Source organism: Myotis yumanensis, unplaced genomic scaffold (genome assembly GCF_028538775.1).
Source record: "Myotis yumanensis isolate MYYU_CA2020_CCGP unplaced genomic scaffold, mMyoYum1.0.hap1 SCAF_7, whole genome shotgun sequence".
NCBI classification, from domain to species: domain Eukaryota; kingdom Metazoa; phylum Chordata; class Mammalia; order Chiroptera; family Vespertilionidae; genus Myotis; species Myotis yumanensis.
Genome location: NW_027223758.1, coordinates 49,220,105 through 49,242,795, shown reverse-complemented (window position 1 = coordinate 49,242,795; position 22,691 = coordinate 49,220,105). Strand labels below are relative to the sequence as shown.

The following is a 22,691-nucleotide window of genomic DNA, read 5'->3' as shown; positions in this document are numbered from 1 at the left end:
CATCTCTAGAAGCGTTTTATTTTTCCTTGGCTCCAGCTTCAAACAGGAGCCTCCATAATGAGTAGCGTGGCTCCTCCCAGGACTTCTAACCAGCACGGTGGGAATGGATTCCTCCTTATGCTCCTCTGAGTCGCCTCCCTGCCTGTTTGGCTCCTTTTGCTCTCCCATTATTCTTTCTAGTAATTTTTCTTGTGAAATGCCCTCTATTGAACCAGTGGCCATGGGCTCTATTTTCCTAACTGGACCCTGACTGGAGCCCATGGAGTCAAAGACACCCATAATTATTATATCCCTGTGTGATTGATAATGGATAATGTCTGGCAGTCAGTCTATTGCTCTTCATCTCCATGGAAATCTTTGAGAACAAGCCGCCCGCCCGCCTTACTCAGATCACAGTGACAGTGTCCTAAGTTTGGTATCCCTTTCTGCTTCCTTCCAATCCAGTCTACATGCAGCAACCAGAACAATTGTAGGAGTTCCAAGGTATGTGGGTGTAGGAAACAGAAACTGCTTTTCTCACAGGCTTGTAAAATGTAGGAATTTATAGCCTCACACAATGTGCTCAGACTCTAGAATCCTGAATTCAGTACCTCAATGATGCCATCTGAGACCCAAATCATTCCCGTCTCTCTCTGCCACACTCTTTGTCCTCAGGTTGCTTGTGGTAACTGGGGCAACATTTTTTTCTTATTCAAATATAATAATAATACAATAAGATTTGAGAGAGAGAAAGAGAGAAAAAGAGAGAGAGAGAGAGAGAGGTGTCTTTGACATCAAATGTAAAGAATTTCCCTTACTTTGAATGCATCAATTCAGTCCATGATTGGCTTCTCCATCCCTGCCCCCAAATAGGTCCTAGTTGTCTGTATCATGGCTTAGATTTGTTCTACTATCCCTATGGTGTGGGGGAAGGACTGGATCCTAAACAAAGCCAGCTTCCTGTTAGGAGTAAGGGAAGTTGTCTATCTCAGAATTCAAATCAGATCGTATCATTCTGGTACCTAAAAGCCTCCAATTGCTTCCGCTTGCACATATAACCCTATCAGAAAATCTGTAAGGGCAAACATTGTCTCACCCAATCCATCTGGAGTTAGTCTCCTGGCATTTCCTGTCCACATCTCATCTCAATGGTTCCTGCTACAAAGCTGAAGGCGTTCCCTCAGAGCTATGTTTGTGCCTTAGATGTACGTTCCAGGAATGGTTCCTAGTGCTGAGTCACAGATGCAGCAGGATGCCCTGGTCCCTGACGACCAACTGTGAAGTGCTTCATGTATGTCGTTCAACACCCTTTCAATCCAGCCCCAAGTTCATTTTTGTCACGTCCCCACCCACTACACTGTAGTCACATTGTTTCCTGGTAGTGTCCCATGTTGTCACTCCATTGCTCTTTCTCCCACTTTTCTACTTGGAAATTTGTATTGTGGTTGGAAGGCCCAGAGTCTGGTATACTCTTCCTATGACATCCTGCCCAAATCTATTGGAACAAATTCCCTCTCTGGGATGTTATACAACTTGATCAAATGACTTGTATAGAAATGACCAAGTTTTATTATAACAAATTTCCTCTTTAATCTGCCCGACCCAACATTTTATGGGTGATTTGGGGGTAGAGATCATGTCTATCTTGTGCTGGTATTGTCAGCAAATGGTTTCAATGAATTACTTACAACACAGAGATCACAGATATGTCAAATAACTACCACAAAGCTGTTACAAATGATATCATCAATGTGAAAGCTTTTGGAAAATAGAATGCTATGTAAACCTAAGTTGGCACCATACATTATTACAGGTACACATCATAATGTTCTGATTACCATGACATTGTTGATTTCACATTTGATATTGAACTATATCCATAGAAGATGTAACAGTTAGGGATACTGTGTGGAGGTACATGGGAGCTCTCTGTATTATCTTGGAAAGTTCCTGTGACTTTATAATTATTTAAAAATAAAAAGGTTTTAAAAAATCGACCATAATGGTAGATTTGGAGGGCCTTCGGTGACTCCTTCATCACCCCAAACCAATTCTGAGCTCAGCAAAAGAAGGCCCTGCCCAATGGGGCTGCCAGATCCCCAGTCATAGACTCCTCCACTCACCCTTCAGTCTCTGCTCCAATCTCAGGTCCTCAGTAAAGACTTCTGGGCCTTTCTATAAAAGGGAAATGCTAGAGCCTCTCCCCTGATCCCATGCCCCTGCTGTGTTTTCCCTCATGCACTTACCACCTATAACTGACTCTACTTTTTACTGTTTTGTTTTCCTTTCTGTCTCCTCCCACTAGGACATAAGTTCGATGATGGCAAGAATTTTAAAGAATAAATTGACTGTTGTATCCTCATTACCTAGAGAAAACGCACTCAGAAAATGTTTGTTCAATGAATGAATCTTTGTAGAAATGAAAGCTTGAAAATAAGCTGTTTCCCCGAGAGAAGCAGTTCAAATCTGCCCATCCTTGTACGAGAGCAAAGCTGACTTTGAAGCTCAGACCTTTTTCCTGTGTTCACACTGCAGAAAGAGGAGAGATCATTGATAGTATCTGAGAGGAAGGAAACAGTGCCTTGCGCTGGGCCTCTGCAAGTAACATTATAAAACTTATCTTTTTTCCAGACCAGCCTCCCAGGCGCTTTCCAGAGATGGATTATTTTACTTTCCTCGTGGCTCTTCTTCATGTACACAAAGGTAAAGATAATGTCTTCAGTCCTTTTTTTGGTCTTATAGTGTGACATGTTCTGAAATTATAATGCTCTATAGTGGGCTTAGATAATTTTCAGAAAAAGGAAAAGTTCCAAGTGCCTATTCCCAGCAGTGGAAACCTTTTTAGACTAAGGTAGAAGTTGTTAGTCTCTACCGTGGTCTCAATTTACTATCTTGCTAGGTCTTAGAAAGCTTAGAACAGCTTAAGGTATATCTATTTGGTGTTTTAAGCATAATGTCTAATTGAATGAATATGATGTCTATTTCAGCTCTAGGCGAAGAGATATTTTGGAACACAAGAGTCAAACTTGCAGAGACTCTGACTCTCGAGTGTCAGTATCCATTGGGCACCTTAGTCCAGATGGAGTGGTTCAAGATCAACGCAACGGAGAAAGAGTCCATAGCCATTTTTCACCCGACCTTTGGTTCGGAAATAAGGGAGCCCTATGTTGATAGGGTTTACTTCTTGAAGTCAACCTCGGGTCCCAACGATATGATGCTGGCCTTTCACAATGCCTCTGAGGCTGACGTTGGTTTCTATTCCTGCCTTCTTGAAATATTCCCATATGGATCTTGGGAAAAGGTGATACAGGTGGTTCCATCAGGTAAGTGCAAATTTCATTTCTCTTTTTACCCATCGGCAGCATTTGATTTTATAAAGCCCAAGTAGAAGCAATGACGTGCTTTATTATATTTTGTGATGCTTTCCAATTCCATTTCTAGATTCTATGAATGTTATTTCAAAGGAATAAAACTGAGTTAACCTTGTTTTTTTTTAATGTGCTATCATTTTTGAGTAGAAGAAACATCTCACAAATTTGAATGTACTGGAAGAAAGTATAGATCTTATATTATCTTCGTGAAAAGTTGACCCTACATTTGCTGGCAGTGTTTGGTCCAGGAACCCAATACGTTCCTCAAGCCTCCAGCACAGAGTTGAAGAGCAAATTGGGTGCTTTATTCTAGATAAATGGTACCATTATGCAAAATTATGTTAGAATGTGTGTCAACTTTAGAACAGGCACCTCTCTGTTAGTAACTGATTTAGAGAATTTAAGGGTAAGAATGGCTGCATTTATTTACTGCTTCTAGGAAGACATGCTGAGGTGACTTGGGAGATAACATCTCAAGGCCCGCAGAATTTGTGGTGGAAATGGAGTTGTGGAGAGATTTACTATAACCCATGTGTCTCTGGCCTGACTAGTCAGTTAAAGCAAACGTTATACTGTGTGTGTATTAAGTAAGCAAGTGTCATCTCATGTAATACTTGTGAAGCACCATGGGGGAGGCCAGATGTTCGCATTATACAGATGAAGAAACTGAGATCTGGGGTCATTAACTAACTCAAGTTTGGGAGCTTCCAAGTCACAGCACCAGGGTGAAACCAAGGGATGTGCCTGAAAGTGCCAGCAATGATCTCAAGGGGAGCTCGACTCCAACAGAGCAGATCACAGAGGCTCAAGGGAGGGACAAGTCATGTTGGACCTTGTAGATGGGGAAGGAATTTTTTAAGGTAGAGAGACTGGGGTGAGGGAAAGAGAAAATGGAGAGAAAAGGACATCTTCGGCAACCATGATGGCATTGGGTGGGTGTTTAAAACTCATGCAGGACACAGAACAGGACCCATCAGACTAGAGTCCAGAACTGAGCAGGGTGCGGTTCTTACCCTGGGCTCTGAGACCTTCCCTGTCACTAGAGGTGCCCTGAGAGGTAACCTCAAGGGTGAGAAAGAAACTGTGAGTATCGGACCTTCTCCCTGCCTGCACCAGCAAAAGGGCTCAACATATGATATGTTGGGGTCCCAGGTAAGCTTTTATATCATAGATTACATATTAGAAAATAATTTGAACCCCATTGGGCAGCAGAATGTCAGAGAGGAGCCCAGGAGTCTAGGATGGCTCAATCTCACTCTGCCTAATAGAGTTTGAGCTTCACTCTGTAGCATAGACCCTTGAAGTCACTGAATAATTTTCAGAGGGGACACAAAATAAACCCATCTTTTTCACCACCTAGAAGATGAAACTAGCCACCGCCCTATAGGAAGGGAAGAGTTTAAGGGCAGGTGAACCAATTGTATTTTGTGTATTGGAACACTTATTATCCACTGCTGGTCAGAGTATAAATTGGTGCATATATCATATTATTGGTGTTGGTAATATTCAGGGTTCTCCAGAGAGGCAGAACCAGTAAGACATGTATGTACATAGAAATTTATCGCAAGAAGTTGGCTCATGTGATTATGGAGACTGGCAAGTACAACGGTATATTGTGGCTGAGAGGTACACACACACACACACATACACATACATACATGTAAAGAGGGTTCTGTAAGATGTTACATTTCAGCAGTTTTTTATTTAAGAAAGAGAAAAGATATTAACTGGTGCTTATAAGAAATAGTCAACTGATGAAACAGAAACATTTTAAAGGCTTGCAAATCTCCCTCCTTAATGAAATAAAATAACATATAGAGAAGGCAGATGATAAAGAACATTCTAAGACTCATGGAAAACCAGACTGTGGTTCCTGCCCTTCTCAAGGGTGAAATGAATGGGAATCTGAGCCATGGCTGTTTCTGTTGACTTGCCTTTCATTCGAGAAGACAGGGAGGAGCAAGCTGGAGAGCTCACATCTCTATGAGAGTCAAATCTCAGGCTTTGGGGTAAAGCTCTGTAATCAGAAGTCAAACAGAGAGAAATAAAGAAAACACCTCCAAAACAAGGCAATCATGGATTTATATACATGATTATATGTAGTTACTGGATGGTGAAGAAAGTGTAATATACAAGCACAAGGACATGGTTGGGTTTTATGAGGGTCTTGTCCTTTGTCCAGTCAGCACCCAGGCTACTGCATTTCTTCACGAGACCCCACCTTTCACCCTCATTGCCATATAACATCCAGAAGAGGACTTTTACTTTACACTTGTTGCTTGACCCACTCAGGCAGTCCAGAGCTGGATGAAATTGGCTGTGATCTTTGCCTAGAGCCATTTCGCTTATCTACCCCAAACCCTCCCCTTCTTTGTAGATGTTTTGATGTCCCAGATGGCCTTAGGGGAGAGGTGCATTTGGCTGAAAGGCTAGAGAGCGTTCCCTCTGGCTCTTTAAGATGGTCTTAGTGCAGCTGGAGAGGGGGAGTCCTTGAGTTTTCCTCCTCTAGCTTTCCGGGACCAGGCAGTTTACACCTCTAGTGTCATCTTTACCACAGCTGCTCTCTCCCCAGCCCTGCATGACTGCCACCCACAGTATGTGAGCGCCGCACGGTTCCTCTACAGAGTGGGTGCTGCTGGTGTGTGGGTGCAAGTATAGGGTGGGGAGTGCGGCTCCATTTGTCACAGCCCCTCCAGATAACTGGGAGAGCTCAGCCCACAGCTGAGCCGCTTTTCCAGACCTTCTGGGTCTGTCTTCTTATTTATAGTTCCGCTCATCACAGGTGGAGAGCTGCAGACACTAAGCACTGTTGTCCAGCTTCCTCTCAAAACTTCCATGGGATTAGGGGGTGGGTGTCAGTGGCCTTCGGAGACCTTATAGGAATTTACCCATCGACAGATCACATTACCTGAGAGTATCATTATATGTGTGCATGTTGTAAGATAAACATGCTGGGTTTGGGCCCTGGTCGGTTTGGCTCAGGGGACAGTGTTGGCCTGTGGACTGAAGAGTCCCAGGTTAGATTCTGGTCAAGGGCCTGTCCCTTAGTTGCAGGCTTGATCCCTGGCCCTGGTGGGGGGGGGGGGGGCAGGGAGAGGGGGGCCACATGCAGGAGGCAACCAGTCTATGTGGTCAATGTTTCTCTCTGTGCCTCTCCTCATCACTTCCACTCTTTCTAAAAATCAATGTAAAAATATCGTTGGGTGAGGAATAACAACAACAAAAAAATGCTGGGTTTGGGATGTTTAAAACCAAAAGGACAAAAAGGGAAATAAATAACTGGAGAAAGGAGGGAAAAGCAAGCCCTCGGCTGACCCAAGGCCTGGGGCCAGAATCCTTGTTCTCTCTGAGCCAATGCATCCCTGCCGCTTAGCTAGCATTGATAAAAGGATGCTGAGCTGTGCTTTCTGTTGGTGGGTTTGTTTTTGTTTGGTTTTATATGGAGTGGTGATTGTAAGCAGGGTGGCTTTTCCTCTCATTCGAAAGTTTCTGAAGACACTGAAGATTTGGAAACTGTTGAGAATTGTAAGACTATCAAGTCGTTCATTTAGGGATCAACACAAAATTATTCCCTCAGGCGGCCTCTCTTCCACTCACTCCACAGTCCTTTTAAGTAAATAACTCAGTTGATGGGGCATCTGGTGCTTCCCTTGAGAGACTGTTCACAATCCAATAAATCTCAATGTGAGAAGATTTCCCTGGACTTCACCTGTTTAACGAACTTACATTTTTTTTGTGTGTGTTTTTTTTTTGTGTGTGTGTTGTTTTTTTTAAGTCCTCTTCTGAAGCCCAGAGAGAAAGGCCCACATTCCATAGAAGACTGATACACAAAGCTTTCTAAGGATGGAGAGATGATATGAAATATTGACAATTAATAGGGCTGTAAATAGCCTACATGGGTCATACCTGCTGCTGTTAGTGGTGTGATGATTGTGGCTGAAAAGAGTGATGTCTGGGCATGAATTCTGTGAGCATTTAGGTTCACCATTTAACTAGCAGGGTATTTAAGAAACACATTCTCATTTTAGCAGACCAGCTCTTACGGACATATATGGCTCATTTCTTTTTCCTCTTTGTAAAAAAATTTAAAAATATGTTTTTATTGTTTTCAGAGAGAGAAAGGGAGAGGGAGATAGAAACATCAATGATGAGGGAGAATCATCGATTGGCTGCCTCCTTCACGCCCCACACCAGGGACCGAGCCTGCAATCTGGGCATGTGCCTGACCAGGAATTGAACCGTGACCTCCTGGTTCATAGGTTGATGCTCAACCACTTAGCCACACAGGCCAGGCATATGTCTCCTTTCTTGGCAGGCTACAATTCTATATGCCTTCCAACATGAACAATTCTGGATTAGTTTAGTGAAGGGGTGTGTGTGTGTGTTTTCTGCATATGTAGGATAGTTTCCGTCTTGGCATAGAAATAACCCGAAACTTCAGAAAGTTTCAGGTCATCCATTAAATTTGTTCCCCTAATAGATAGAGTTATTTTTCTTTACAACCTGGATGCTACAATCAGAAGTTCAGCAATCCTCCATATCCATGGTTTCCCTTTCCCTGGTTTTAGTTACCTGCAGCTAATGTTGTCTGAAAATATTAACTGGAAATTTCCAGAAATACACAACTTATAAGTGTAATATTGCACACCATCCTGATAGTGGGATAAAATCTTTCTCACCATCTAACTCTGACATGAATCATCCCTTTGTTCACATCTTCAGAAGGTGTACACTACCCACCCACTCACTAGTCACTTAGTAGCTGTCTTGGTTGTCAGACCGACTGTCGTGGTATCATAATGCTGGTGTTCAAGTAAAGCTTTAATAGCTAATGCTAGGTCCCAATACTTATATCATTCTCCTCACTCCGTCCCATCATGTTGGCACTGCATCATCTCACATCACCACAAGCAGGGTGAGTACAGTGCAATCAGATATTCTGAGGGAGAGACCATATTCACATCACTTGTATAATTATAATATGTAATTATAGAATATTCTTATAATTATTCCATTTTATTAGTTATTTTGTTAATCTCTTACTGTGCCTAATTTATAAATCAAACTTTATCATAGGTATGTATGTATAGAAAAAAAATATATACTAGAGGCCCGGTGCACAAAATTTGTGCAGGGGTGGGGGATAGGTCCCCTCAGCCAAGCCTGTACCCCCTCTAATCCAGGACCCCTTGGGGGATGTCCGACTGCTGGTTTAGGCCCAATCCTGGGGATCTAAACTGGCAGTCGGACATCCTTCTCACATTCTTGGACTGCTGGCTCTTAATTGCTCACCTGCCTGCCTGCCTGGTTGCACGACCTGCCCCTCCCCCCGCCAGCCTGATTGCCCCTCACTGCCTCTGCGTGCCGGCCTGATCGCCCCTAAATGTGCCCCCTGCTGGCCTGGTCGCCCCCAACTACCCCCTGCTGGCCTGGTTGCCCCACACAGCCTGCTTGTTCAGTCATTTGATCATCCCTCACTTACCCCCCTGCCAGCCTGGTTGTAGGTAGCCATCTTGTGAAGGTTAATTTGCATATTATCTCTTTCTTATATATCTCCTATATCCTATATAAGATGTATATATATCTTATATTTAAGATATATATAGGTACATATTTATATATAAGATATATATAGGTTTCCATACATCTGCAGTTTCAGGCATCCACTGGAGGTCTCAGACTGTATCCCCCTCGGATAAGGAGATAACTATACATCATTTTTCATCTGAGACAGCAGGGGATTCAATTATTGTCTCTGAGACATAGCTCAATAACAGTGCATGAGACAAATGAGACTTTTTTAGCTTGTCCTTGTAGCTTATGACATCATATTTCTCAAAATATATCTTGCTTATTTTTTAGGAAGCACAGTCACTCATTGAATAAGTATAAAAAAAGAACCTTTATTTAATGTAGTTAAATACTGTGTCACTTCTTACTTTCATTTTTCTTCAATCCTAGAAATGGTTGCTAAAAGAATGGACATTTAATAAGTTAGAAACATTTCCAATTACTGGCATCGTGTTTTGTGGAGCAGTTTTATACTTAACACACTCTGACTCATATGTTCTCAGTGAAAAGAGCAGACTTAAACAAAAGAGCAAATTATTCAACATTGTTGCTCAAATGACACTTTGAGGCATTAAAGTCTACTTTTGAGTGGATGAATGTTGATAAATAATAGTGATTTTAAAAATTGTGTAAACCCGCTCTAAATCCATTGTCTAGACATTTGCCTTTTGGTGTGAAGAAAAGAGTGAGGTTTTTGTTTTTTAGAAGTTTCTAGTTATGTAAACATGTGGACCAAGTCCCCACAGTGCAGGGCAGAACTTGTTATGTAGCCTGGAAGAGCGTTTGGGACTTAAGAGGTAAAGAGATTACTTCCAGCTTGAGGAAACCATGGGAGGTGTCTGCCCCAGCTTGGAAGTCTGAGTATGATTCTAGAAGGAAGACGCATCATGAAAAACATCATGTATAAGGGAAACGCTCTTTATATTTGGGACGTATGAAAAATACATTTGGTCACAGTTTGAGGGGAAGGTCAGTGGGTGAGAGGTCTGGATTCTGGACTTCATTAAGTGATTAGTCAATTCTCCAATAGTGGAAGCTACATGTTGGTCAGGATTGCAACCACTGTTTGGAGCCATTCCTCCAGTGTTTCTCATTTTCAGGAACAGGGCAAGGTTTCTTAGCTGCCTCTGAAGGGTGCGTCGCATATGGAGTGAAAGAGAATTTAAGAGACAGAAAAGGCATGAGCAAAGTTAGCATCACCCTCCCTGTGATCCCAACAGTGTCGGGCACAGTGCTTGCACTTGGGGGATGTCATTGGGAGTTTGCTCCTTAGGAGTTTGCTCAATAAAACAGCAAAAGGATGGGGGTACAGGGTGGGAACTGCTGCTTCCATAGGAAACCTGTACATAGGAAAGGTATTAATTCCAAAGAAGATTAAGGGGAACAGAGCGACCTCTGAGGAGTGCCTTCCAGGAAGTGTGAAGTACTTTCCCTCAAGTAACATTTATAGCCCATAATATGTAAAACATAGTTTCAAGTATTTTTGTGTGTGTGTTTGTAATACTTATTTCCCTAAATAATTATTTATACCTAACTTCATCATAAAAAAAGGAAAAGAGATCCCCCCTCCCTAAATATATTTTCTCCATGGGGAGTTGATTGAAATGTATCTACCATTTTCTACATATTTCATAGTTTACTGAGATACCTTGGTCATTTATCCCACCAGTTTATTTACCACCCAGAATAGTTTATTGTCATTTGCAAGGTTTTGCCATCGTAATTTATTAACAAATTACATGCAAATATTTTAAGTTTAGTACATCATGTTCATAGAAGAGTTATTCATAACAGCCAAAAGGTAGAAACAACCCAGGTTTTCATCAAGGGATGAATGGATAAACAAGTTGTAAATACACACAGTGGATTACAATTCAGCCTTAAAGAGGAAGAACATTCCAACACATGGATGAACCTTGAGGACATTGTTCTAAGTGAAATAAGCCAGTCACATAGGACAGATAACTGCATGATTCTCTTATAGGACATACCTACAGTAATTAAATTCATAGAAACAGGAAGTAGAATGGTGGTTGTCAGGGGGTAGGGATGGGTAGTGGGGAATTGTTTAATAGGTATAGAGTTTCAATTTTGCAAGATAAAAGGAGTTTTGGAGATTAATTGCACAATACGTGAATGTACACAATACTGAACTAGGTTAAGATAGTAAATTTATGTTATGTATATTTACCACAATTTAAAATATTTTACATATACATTTGATGTTGAGTTCAGTTATAGGACTAATTTATGGGAGATTTCACTATTAACAGTAATCAATTTAGAGAAACTCCAGCTATTGTTTTGCTTTTTGTCTTCATGACCGTAAGAACAAAGATGGAATTCTTCTCACTAGTCCTGTGACATTTGGAAAGTCCCTTCATTCTTTTTTTTTTTTTTGAGCTTTGGTTTATTAATCTATAGAATGGGAATAATAATATGCATCTTATGGGCAGGCTTGAGAATTAATGAGATGATGTGTGTGTTCTGCCCTGCACTGTGGGGACTTGGTCTACATGTTTACATAACTAGAAACTTCTAAAAAACCTCACTCATTTCTTCTTTTCTTCACACCAAAAGGCAAATGTCTAGACAATGGATTTAGACATGAGTTCCCTCTTCAGGTTCTTAAGGAATGAGACATTCAGTCCAGAGTGAAAATTCAAGAGTATTTCCACAAACACACAAACACACTTGCCAGGCGGGTGGGAAGAGGTAGAAGAGGATAAAGGGGAGATAAATGGTGCCAGAAGGGGATCTAACTTTGGGTGGTGGACCCACAGTGCAATATACAGATGATGTATTATAGGGTTGTATACTTTAAACCCAATGTCACCCCAATAAATTCAATAAAACTTATAAAAGACCCAGTACATATACATTTAAGGAGTCCACCAGGTTTTGAGTAATATATATATTTTTTAGTTTTATAGTACTGGCTTGGAGGTCTGTAGAACAACCAAGTGTCCACCTCATAAAAACATGCAGTTTCTGTAGCAGCTGTCAATTCAGATGATGTCTGTGCATGCCGTCCTTTATAAACATTGCTATATCTTTCCTCTATAAACATTTTTTCTTTGGCAGTCCGAGGGCACAATACTCCATTGATGTTTATTGACTGACCTCTTTCCACCCTGAATCATATGTGTTGCTTCTATCAAGCTTGTCACTTTTTTGCAAGCTTCCCATTAATCTACTTAATATTTTTTTTAGTCCTCCAGGATTTGTGGAGATAAATTTATGGATTTCTATTGAGGGGGATAGAGACCTCACTGGGGAACAGCAAATTTTTAAAAAGGCCAGAGCTGATGGGTAAGGAGGTATAAAAGAGAACCTTTTAGCAGTTGCTGCTAAGAGACTTGAAAAATCTCAGTGGGGTTCTCATCAGTCACACTGTAGCCCTGGATCTGCCAGCCTCACCATGTCTCCCCGGTCCCCACCCCCCAGCACTGTGCTTCTCCCTGAGTCCTCCCCCCAGCACTGTGCTTCTCCCTGAGTCCCCCAGCACTGTGCTGTCTCCCTGAGCCCCCCAGCACTGTGCTGTCTCCCTGAGCCCCCCAGCACTGTGCTGTATTTGCTCCCAGCACCTCTAACTCCTACCAGTCCTCACCATTTCAAGCTGCTTTGGGGTAGAATTCCCAGGCACCTGCTTTCAGCACTGTGTGTCCTCAGAATGGCCTGGTCTCAGTTTCCTGACTTTACGGGATTAGTGGAGACATGCATCTGAAATGCTATTGAAATGCAGCATTTCTAAATGAGGCCTTGGGACCTTCAATGTGAATCGTTCCTTTTACCCATGTCTGTGTCTAGTGCAAAATTTGTATAGTCTCAGCAAGGCCATCCTCTTGATGATGAAATGATTCTCATGCCTATTAGGCCCGTATTAATATTTGAAAAATAATATTTATTCTTCTCATTAGAATAAATTTAAAGTTTTGTAATATATTTGCCATACCTTCAATGCTGTTATAAAAACCTTCTGAATGCTTATTTTTCCAGGTTTGTATCTATGTTAGTGCTCCGCTTAGTAATTGATGACTGGTCATTTATCATGGGGAATTTCTTATGTCAATGTCACTGATAATAAGGGCTATCAGAAAGAGTGAGGATTCTTGGTACTCTCTTAAGTGTAATTATCCAAAGGCCGAAATGAGATCTACTTTTTTTATTTCTACACACACACACACACACACACACACACACACACACCACACCACCCAAACCAAACCATGGTAATAAAAATAAAAAATATCATGAGGCAAATTATACCAAACAGTATTGGATAAAATTTGGAGTGTGTAGGCCACATAATGTTTGAGTCCTTAGCTTTTATTTGCAGTTACTTAGGTTGACTAATGAACAGAAAGGCCACATCAGGTCACATTCACAGGATAAAGTAAGGGAGGAGCACTGTGAGTCTCCCCACTGGGCACACGTTATATTTGATAGGATCACATGGCTTAGCCTGAAGGGAAGGTGGCTGGCTTATTACTGGGTTGGGGAGGTAGTAAAGATATTGGTGCTTCTTCTATGATTAAGAAGCCACTGCTGCCTGGGGATGCTCACCATCCAATGGCACATGAGATGTGTTCATGTCTAACAGATGTCGGAGTGGAGTAACGACAGTATGACGCCCTTTGTGGAGAAGCTGGAGGAGGCTTCACCAAAGATCTCATTCTAGGAGGTTTTCAGGGTGAATACAAGTTTTGGGGGTTTCAGCAGACCGAATAGCACAAAGACATGGAGTGGGGATATATGAGGGCCACGAATGGTCTGGTAGGACAGAGATTACAGGCCACGGGTGGATATGGTGATGAGGTGATGGGGACAGAGTTTGTGCTTGAATGAGGCTCCTGGGAACTGGAGGTGTTGAGACTGTAGGTGTGCAAGAGAGTGGCCACCATCAGCTTTATAAGTGGGAAGGACTGCCCTGGCAGAGAAAGGTGGGTAGAAATGTCCACAGCTCAGTGTGAAAAAAAAATGCACTTTAAGACAGCAGTGACTGCTTGTATCTAGATGGGAACAGAGGAAGTACATACAGATGACTTACAGAGCACACATGAGGTTACATGTTTAGTTAAAGGGCTTCACATGTAGTAGTTTTACTTGTCTTTCCACATAGGACCCACAATGAGCTATGTGATATGAGTCTATTATACTGGCATGTAATTTGCTTCTTTTTATCAAGAAATTGAATCACATTTCTGGGTTCAAATACTGACTCTACCTTCACTAGCCATGACTTTTGTCAACATATCTTTAAAGTGATAATTATAATTGTTCCCCAAATGTAGGGACAAACATTCCCTGGAAAGTGTTTGTCACTTTCCTCAAGTCAAATTACAAGTACCTAGTTTATAGCAAATATTATGATTATGATTTAAGAATGCACCAAAGTTGTTTTCTTTTGAAGAATTATGAGTAGTCCTGTGTCGAGAGAGAAGCACAGAGGACATACCTTTCATGAAAGCAAAAAGAAAAAAAGTCAAGATTTTTCAAATATTATAGAATTGAAGAAAGGGATGCCTTAATGAGACAGTAAGTGGTTATCTATACTAATAAAAGGGTAATATGCTAATTAGAGCTGACATCTTCCAGACGTCCATCTGGATGTCCATCCGGACAAAGCCACAATGGCTGCGAGGGCCTAGGGCTGGTGCTGCACTGGAGGGGTGGGCGGCACTGCACGGGAGGGGGCAGGCTGAAGCTCAGGCAGCCATGTGGGAGGGGTGGGCTGTGGCTCAGGCAGTCACGTAGGAGGGGAGGGCCATGGCTCAGGCAGCCATGGCGGCTGGCAGTGGCAGCAGCAGCGGGGGTGATGGGGGCAGTGCCTTCCTTTGATTGGCCAGGTCACCTCCTGCAGAGGGAGGCTAGATTGTGGCTTAGGCCAGGGGTGAGGCAGAGGCGGTTAGAGGCGATCAGGCCAGCAGGGGGGCAAGTTAGGGGCAATCAGGCTGGCAGGGGTGCAAGTTAGGGGTGATCAGGCATGCAGACAGAGGAGTTAGGGGCGATCAGACAGGCAGGCAGAGGGATTAGGGGTGATTAGGCAGGCAGGCAGGCAAGGGGATAGGAGCCAGCAGTCCCAGATTGCGAGAGGGTGCAGGCTGGGCTGAGGGGATGTCCCCCCCCCCCCCCCCCCGTGCATGAATTTCATGCACCGGGCCTCTAGTTCTATATAATAAAAGGCTAATATGCAAATCAACCAAACAGCAAAATGACCAGTCGTTATGATGCACACAGACCACTAGGGGGCAGATGCTTAATGCATGAGCTGGCCCCTGATGATCAGTGGCAGTGGTGGGAGCCTCTCCCACCTCCATGGCAGCACTAAGGATGAGCAGGCCTAAGCCATGAGTTGGACATCCCCTAGGGTTCCTGGACTGTGAGAGGGTGCAGGCCGGGCTGAGGGATCCCCCTGAGTACACGAATTTCATGCACCCCGCCTCTAGTATGTTATAAACTCCATGGGCATTCATTTATCTTTTATCTGAGTAGATGGTTGAAGGTAACAGGGTGTGTTTTCTGTGGACAATTTCTGAGTTTCAAAACTCATGAAGTGAAGCTTCATAAAAGTGAAGAAAAAAAAGAGACACAGGCTACCTTTTATAAGACTGATGGAGGGAGAGTTCATTTGTAAGCTCTTTCTAAGATCAGCAAAGCAGCTCAGATCACCTGTAGGTTTACCCATTTCCTGTTTTGGATTTGAGCTTATATGTAAAGAGTGAAAACAAAATAGAATGAAGGCAGGGGATCGTTTACATTCCTGAAAGTGACTAATTGACACTTTTTTTAAAAAAAGAACTTAATTTTTTAAATCCTTGTGCAGCATTGGGTCCTATTCAGCAAACTCCGCATCTTGTTACTGGTATTAAGGCATCGGTCATGATAAACAATTCCATTGTTTTGGCCTGACCCTGCATTGTTCCGCAAGAAAAGATGAAAATGTACTTTGCCGAGTGTCATTTATTTCACACAGAGATAATATGCTTTGTCTCTTCAGTGTTTATTTATTCTTAAAACGTAGATAATCTTCTTGTCTTCGGTTCTTTTGAAAAGTGGAGTCATTAGCTTTCTTTTGCTGCCAGACGTTGTTTGAAAGGTCTTATCTGCCTCCCAGACGATCCTTTAAATATTTTGGTGAAAATGAAATCTTTTGTCTTATGTAATAACATTCCCTGGCTCAAGGCTTCGTTGGCACAATTTTAGATATTCTTTTTAGCCATGTAAAAGGTCATTTTTTCCTCCTATGTTTGAAAAATCTCCCTGACAGCCTTTCTGGTGTGTTTGAATTGCTCGAGCTTCTCCAATATTCTTCCTCACCTTGAGCATAATGGAAACAGAGAGGCCGCAGCCAGTTTTTGGTTATCCTTGAGAAATGAAGCAGCAAATTAGCTGAGATAACATCCAATTCGAATTCGATGCAGCGGTTGAAGCCTCTACTGTCAAAACATTTACTGTTGGAAGTTTTAACCTTTTTCGATGTTTGACATTTCTCTTCCTTTTCCTCCTTTTCTCTTGTTCCGGTTGCCGAGCCTCCAGTGGTGACAGGAATTCTCAAACGCTCCTCATCATTCAGTTTCTAGGCTTCGATTACTTCCTTCATCCACACCGAGTACAGCCGCCTGCTCAGTCTCCCTGAAGTCTCACTATCCAGCCCCAAACATTCACGCTACAACACTAAGCATAAGCATATTGGCCAACATTCCAAGCCTTCTCCTCCCCACCTGTATTTCCTCTGATGCCCCACGTGCATTGGCGTGTCCTTGGCGGTTGCCTACCTCTGTGGCTTTGCTCCAAGTCCAGCCAAGACTTGCTTCTGTGCCTGGGCTGAACCTCCTCTCCACTGCTTCCCTCTCCACTGCTTCCCTCTCCACTGCTTCCCTCTCCACTGCTTCCCTCTGCACTGCTTCCCTCTCCACTGCTTCCCTCTCCACTGCTTCCCTCTCCACTGCTTCCCTCTCCACTGCTTCCCTCTCCTGGCCCCCACTGCATGGACTGTGACGATCTGTTTAGATCTGTTTAATCGTATGGCTTCCTTACTACTTTATTGGCTCTGGGAGGATAGGGACCATGTCTGTCTTATTTTTCACTGCATCCCTAATCTCTTCTCCAGTCCCATACATATATTAGGCCCTTACTAAAGATTTCTAAACTGGATTCATGATTAAAGCAAGTGACTCTTTTGTAAGCTACCCAGGGTGGGGATAGGTCTGGCTCACATAGATAGCCATAAATATGGCCTCACCAATCTTTTTACCATAGAGTCTTAAGGGTTGGTTTGCTTAATTGGGGTTAGCTCCCCACACTGCCAAAAGCTGTGAGAGCTGTGTGATGTGGGGCTGTGGTGAGTGCGCCCTGCTTGAGATTGAGCTGGTGTCTGCCATGCCTGAGATGTCAGGTTTAGAGAGGAGGCTCTGACTCATGTTCAAGGTTCAAGTCCAGGGACTCTTGGCCACGATAAAGCTCTTTGCTTCTTTCGAAGAGGTTCCAAACTACTCCTCATTTCCTTCCCAAAACCTTCCCCCTGCTACTTCAAAGCGTAGTGTTCAGCAGATTAATTGTTAGATGGGAGCCTTCATCTTTGATCCTTTTCAGTTGCCTTTTCTCCTAACACGTTATCTGAGGAATTAAAGATATGCTTATTCACATACGTCAGAGCATACCCGACACTCTAGATGATGAAAGAGAGGAAAGTAACAATTTGGGGGAATTTCAAGAGGTTTGGTGCTATGACCTGGTTGTGTGTCTTCCCATCAGCTCACACTGTGCCTTACTTGTCTTTGTGTCAACATACAGTAATCTCTATTGAATGAATGAATGAATGATAAAAAGAGGCAGTTTTTTTTGTAATCTGTCTTCCAGTCTAAATCCCCCACCCGGCAATTGCAGGTCCTCATTCTCCTCTAAACTTTGGTCCTAGGGAAGACAGTAACATGTGACCTGTGACCTGTGACCTGTGACAAGGCAGGCTCCTCATTCTTCTTTCCTTTGCTGCAGCCAGTCTGTTCTGAGCCACTAGCCAGTGGGAATCGGCTTCCTTTCCTTCTACCCGGAAAGCAATCTAATGGACAATTTTTCGTGGATGTGTTTGTTGGTGCTGCTGGGAGCTGAGGTTGTTATGTGCATTTTAACAAGGACAAGCAAAGAAATTGATTTCTAATTATAGGATTTGAGGCATCATAAAATAAGATATTTAGGAACAGGAGCTTCCTTGGGAGCTTTTGCGTTCCTCTGTGAAACGCAGCCCAGTTCCTACTCAGAGTGTCCTGTGTGCCCCTTCACAGGGTAGGGATGACAGCCCTGGCCCACGGGCAGCTGCTCAAGCCTCCTGCCTCGTGGGACTCCCTTCTCTGCCCCCTGCCAGCTGGACCTGCCTCCGGGCTGTCGGGAGGACTCGGGGTGTTAGCACATGTAATGCATTTAATGCTGGCACGTGGTAAGGGCGAATTCCAGGCCTGTTAGTTTGCTTTTGAAATATGTTGAAAATGTTCAATGTAATGAGACAAAATGCTTACCATCGTCTCCAGTGATAGTCACCGACACAGTCTGTTTTCTAGTCGGGGAGGATTAGGGTCAGTGTTCATCTTTTGATTCTTTTTCTGTAAAACTCGGCCATGCAGAAAGTCTACCAGAAATTTCCAAGTCTGCGAGGCCAACTGCTGACACTTTCGTGGAAAACAAGCCAGTCCCCTGGGCTGTTTTGTCATCGTCTGGGTCTGCAAGCCCTCAGAGCTATACTATTTAAAATTCTCACCTCCCATGAGTCATTTATGTTTCTGTTTGGAGAAAGTGCGGCGTTGCTCATGTACTACAGCAAACCTTGCGGTGCTGACTTAAATAGAAAGCATTGTTCTCCCTCATTGTACTGGAACGGAGAGATGGGAGTTTACTTTTTAACAATTAAAACCTGTGAGCTAAAGTCACAGCATGAGGATCCATGGCCCCTTGAGACAAACACCCTACAGATTTGGGGGCTCCGTGAAGCGGCCAGGAAGCAGCCTGGGCTCTGGGGGCTCACCTGCGGCCACAGCAGATGAATCACAGGACGTTTAAATCACAAGTGGTCCCAGGCCTGGGCCAGAACCCTTTTGCTCATTGGTGTTCATAGGGGCACTGCATTTTGGACAAACTGCACACCTTCTCTTAGTGTGTGTTTTCTGGGCCGCGCCTCTGCCCTGCCATCTAGGACATGCTCGCCTTCTTGCATTTAAACAGATGGCCAAGCTCGCAGCCTCCAGACGCTTTGTCAGGTTGTGTTTTTATCTCTTCCAGCAGCTCTTGTTCCTCCCACTTATCTGTGCTGTTCAGTCAGGCAGTCCTTTAACTTATTTTTATCTTGTTTGGCTCCTTCCCCTTGTATCTGCACTTTAAGTGAAGGACAGAGAACGGCCACGTGTGTGGAGGGGCTTGGAGAAGATGATTGATCCCCCCATGGGTGGCCTTGCTGCTGCTTATCGGTGCTGAGGGATCCAGGTGGGATGTGAAATGCTGCACCGATGAAGTCCTTACCCCGTGTTAGTTTGCTTGGGCACTAAGATATTTTTCCAAAATGACCTATCATCATGCTAGAAAAATCACATACAAAGTACAGAGGAATCCATCATGTTATTCTACATACACACCATGTGAGAACAACACAGTCAAACTGTTAGCATGGCCAAGTCCAGAGCCCTGACGGCACCCGGTGCTGGCGAGGGTGTGGGGCAGCAGGAAGGCTCCCTCACTGCGGGTGCGGATGGGTGCAAAACGGGGCAGCCACTTTGTAAGGCAGGTTGGCAGTTTCTTACAAAACCAAACACACTCGTCCTACAAACGAAGCAAGCATGCTCTTTGATGTTTGCCCAAAGGAACTGAAAACTCATGTTTACTCAAAAGCCTGCCCATGGCTGTATACAACACTTTTTTCATAATTAGCAAAACTTGGAAGCCATCAAGATGCCCTTCAGGCCATAGCTGGTTTGGCTCAGTGGATGGAGCGTTGGCCTGCGGACTGAAGGGTCCCGGGTTCGATTCCGGTCAGGGGCATGTACCTTGGTTGTGGGCACATCCCCGGTGGGGGGTGTGCAGGAGGCAGCTGATCGATGTTTCTCTCTCGTCGCTGTTTCTAACTCTCTATTCCTCTCCCTTCCTCTCTGTCAAAAATCAATAAAATATATTTTTAAAAAAAGATGCCCTTCAGGAGGTGAATAGATAAACTGTGGTACACCCAGACAATGGGATAGTATTCAGTGCTAAAAAGAAATGAACTATCAAACCATAAAAAGGCATGGCGAAAGCTTAAACACATGTGACCACGTGAAAGAAGCTACGTTGAAAAGGTTACATACTGCATGAGTCCAACTGTATGACATTCTGGAAAAGGCAGATCTATGGAGACACTCTTTTGAGTTGCCAGGGGTTGAGAGGAGGCAGGGGCGAATAGACAGAGCACATAGGATTTTTAGGGCAGTGAAAATACTCTGATATTATGATGATGAATACGTGTCATTATACATTTGTCCAAACCCACGGAATGTACAGCATGAAGAGTGAACGCTAAGGTGAACTATGGACCTTGGTAAAAAATGCATCAGTCTGGTGAGGGATGTAGGTAATAGGAAATCTCTGTACCTCCCTCTCAATTTTGTTGTAAACACATAACTGCTCTAAAAATAAGGTTTTTAATTATTTTTAAAATTCTCACCCGAGGGTGTTTTTATTGAGTTGAGAAAAAGAGAGAAGAAGGGAGAGAGAGAGAAACATTGACGTGAGAGAAAGATCGATCCGTTGCCTCCCGCACATGACCAGACCCAGGATTGAACCTCCAAACCTAGACTGTGTCCTGACCAGGAATTGAACTCAGAACTCTCAGTGTATAAGAGGACGCTCCAACCAGCTGAGCCATTCGGCCCAGGCTAAAAAGAAAGTTTTTAAAAGCAAACAAACATTCCCCCCACAATCTATTCTATATTTATGCTAAGAATTAATACATAACTAGTTAGAAATGTAAAATTAACCGGCTTTTGTTATTTTTGTTTCTGTTTTTAGGATTCAATTGCAATCAAAGCTTTCTTTCCTATTAACAACGACAATTTGATCGCCATTTTAAGTAGATTCGCTTTCCAAATCAGGGTGCCGGGGTCCTGGTGCATGTGGGGTCCTCCTGGTTTTCGGGTTGTTTTGGTCGCTCTCCATGTGCCGAGCAGGAGGATCGGGTGTTCCGAGCAGCAGCCGGCCCCACGTGAGGGAGGCCGGTTGTGCAGGCCTCGCCTAGATTTCCACCTGACTCCAGCCAGCTCTTCGGTTCACCAGGAGAGGTTAAGGGAGTCCACTCTGTGCCTCCAGACCACCTGCCTCTGGGGCGGGCCGGCTTCTGTGGGTTCCAGCCTGGGTCCTGATGTAGAGCGCCCCTTCCCCTGAGCCCCCCAGGCCCGGCCTCCCTCCTGGGTCTGTCCTTTGTGCAAATACAGACCCTTCACACCCAGTCCACAGTCCATGGTGTTGCTTCCTGGTAGCAGGGTGGGTTAGATTGGCAGATAAAGCAAGTTTCTGAGATTGGAGGACAGCTGTAGCCACAGAGGAAAGCAAGCAGGTATGTGAGCTCTGAAGACCAGCATCAATGCTACCGCCAGGCCAGCCGGCGTCTCATTTCCGAGGCTTCGGCGCCGCGTAAAAACGGGTTTCCCTTTCTTTTTGTCATTTCTTTTATGTTCTTTCATTTTCTCAACACAGTGTGCTGTGATCTGATTTAGCCTCTTATTGATACTGTCTCTGGCTTCTTATTTTCTCATGCCTCCTCTTTCCCTGTCTTATTCTAATTGCTCATTTATTTCCTTTAAGCTTTTATATTCTTTTTTTCATTTCTTTTTTTAATTGATTTTTTACAGAGAGGAAGGGAGAGAGATAGAGAGTCAGAAACACCGATGAGAGAGAAACATCCATCAGCTGCCTCCTGCACATCTCCCACTGGGGATGTGCCCACAACCCAGGTACATGCCCTTGATCGGAATCGAACCTGGGACCTTTCAGTCTGCAGGCCGATGCTCTATCCACTGAGCCAAACCGGTTGAGGCGTTTTTTCATTTCTTATGGATTTTCTCTCTTTCTTTCTATTTCCCCTTGTTCTTGCGCTGGCTGGTAACCCCCAGATGAAATGTTTCCTGTGTGCTTGTCATGTGGGTAGAGTGTTAGCTTTGGTAAATGGTTGCACAGCTACCGGGTGAGAAGCGGGAGTGCTGTGGTTTTCTCTTTCCAAAAACTTTCTGACACATGGAACCACTTCCTGAAGAGAAGAAGCTGGTTTGGTGGGGACGAAACTCTCACAGACAGTCTTCTAGTTGAACACAGACAGCGAATCTCATTGTATTTTAGAATTTATTTTACACTCTCAAGTGGGGATCTTCTTCTCTCCTCTCTTCTTTTTCATTGGACGTCAAGAAAGTGGCTCTCGGGCCAGCCTGAGTGAGTTAGTGACACAGAGAGGCTGGGATTAATGGTCTCTCAGTTCCGCATTATTGTCCAGGGCTCTGTGACACCATGACTGCCCTTTCTATTTGGACAGTAGGTTGAAATTCCTTGTCAGCCATAGCAGAACTATCAGATTAAATAGACTGACATAACCTACCCCCCTCTCTACTTCCCCCCAATAACCTAATTCTTGAAGGTTATTCTCTGGATCAGGTTCTTCAATTGTTTGGTCTCAGGATCCCTTTATACTCTTTTTTTAAAAAAAGTATTTTATTTGTATGCTGCTGCCAGTGTATATAAAATAATCATTCTTGTGAAATATTA

The 22,691-nt window shown here is 43.6% G+C and overlaps 1 protein-coding gene across 3 annotated transcripts in view; it reads left to right on the top strand.

Moving 5' to 3' along the window:
- The window catches only part of CD226 (CD226 molecule), a 56,988-nt gene that overhangs the window by 7,974 nt on the left and 26,323 nt on the right, over positions 1–22,691 (top strand). For all 3 annotated transcript variants that reach the window (XM_070421551.1, XM_070421549.1, XM_070421550.1), the window contains exons 2-3: positions 2,611–2,682; positions 2,967–3,302. In XM_070421551.1, the coding sequence (XP_070277652.1) occupies positions 2,611–2,682; positions 2,967–3,302 (408 nt within the window). The remainder of the gene's footprint in view (positions 1–2,610; positions 2,683–2,966; positions 3,303–22,691) is intronic.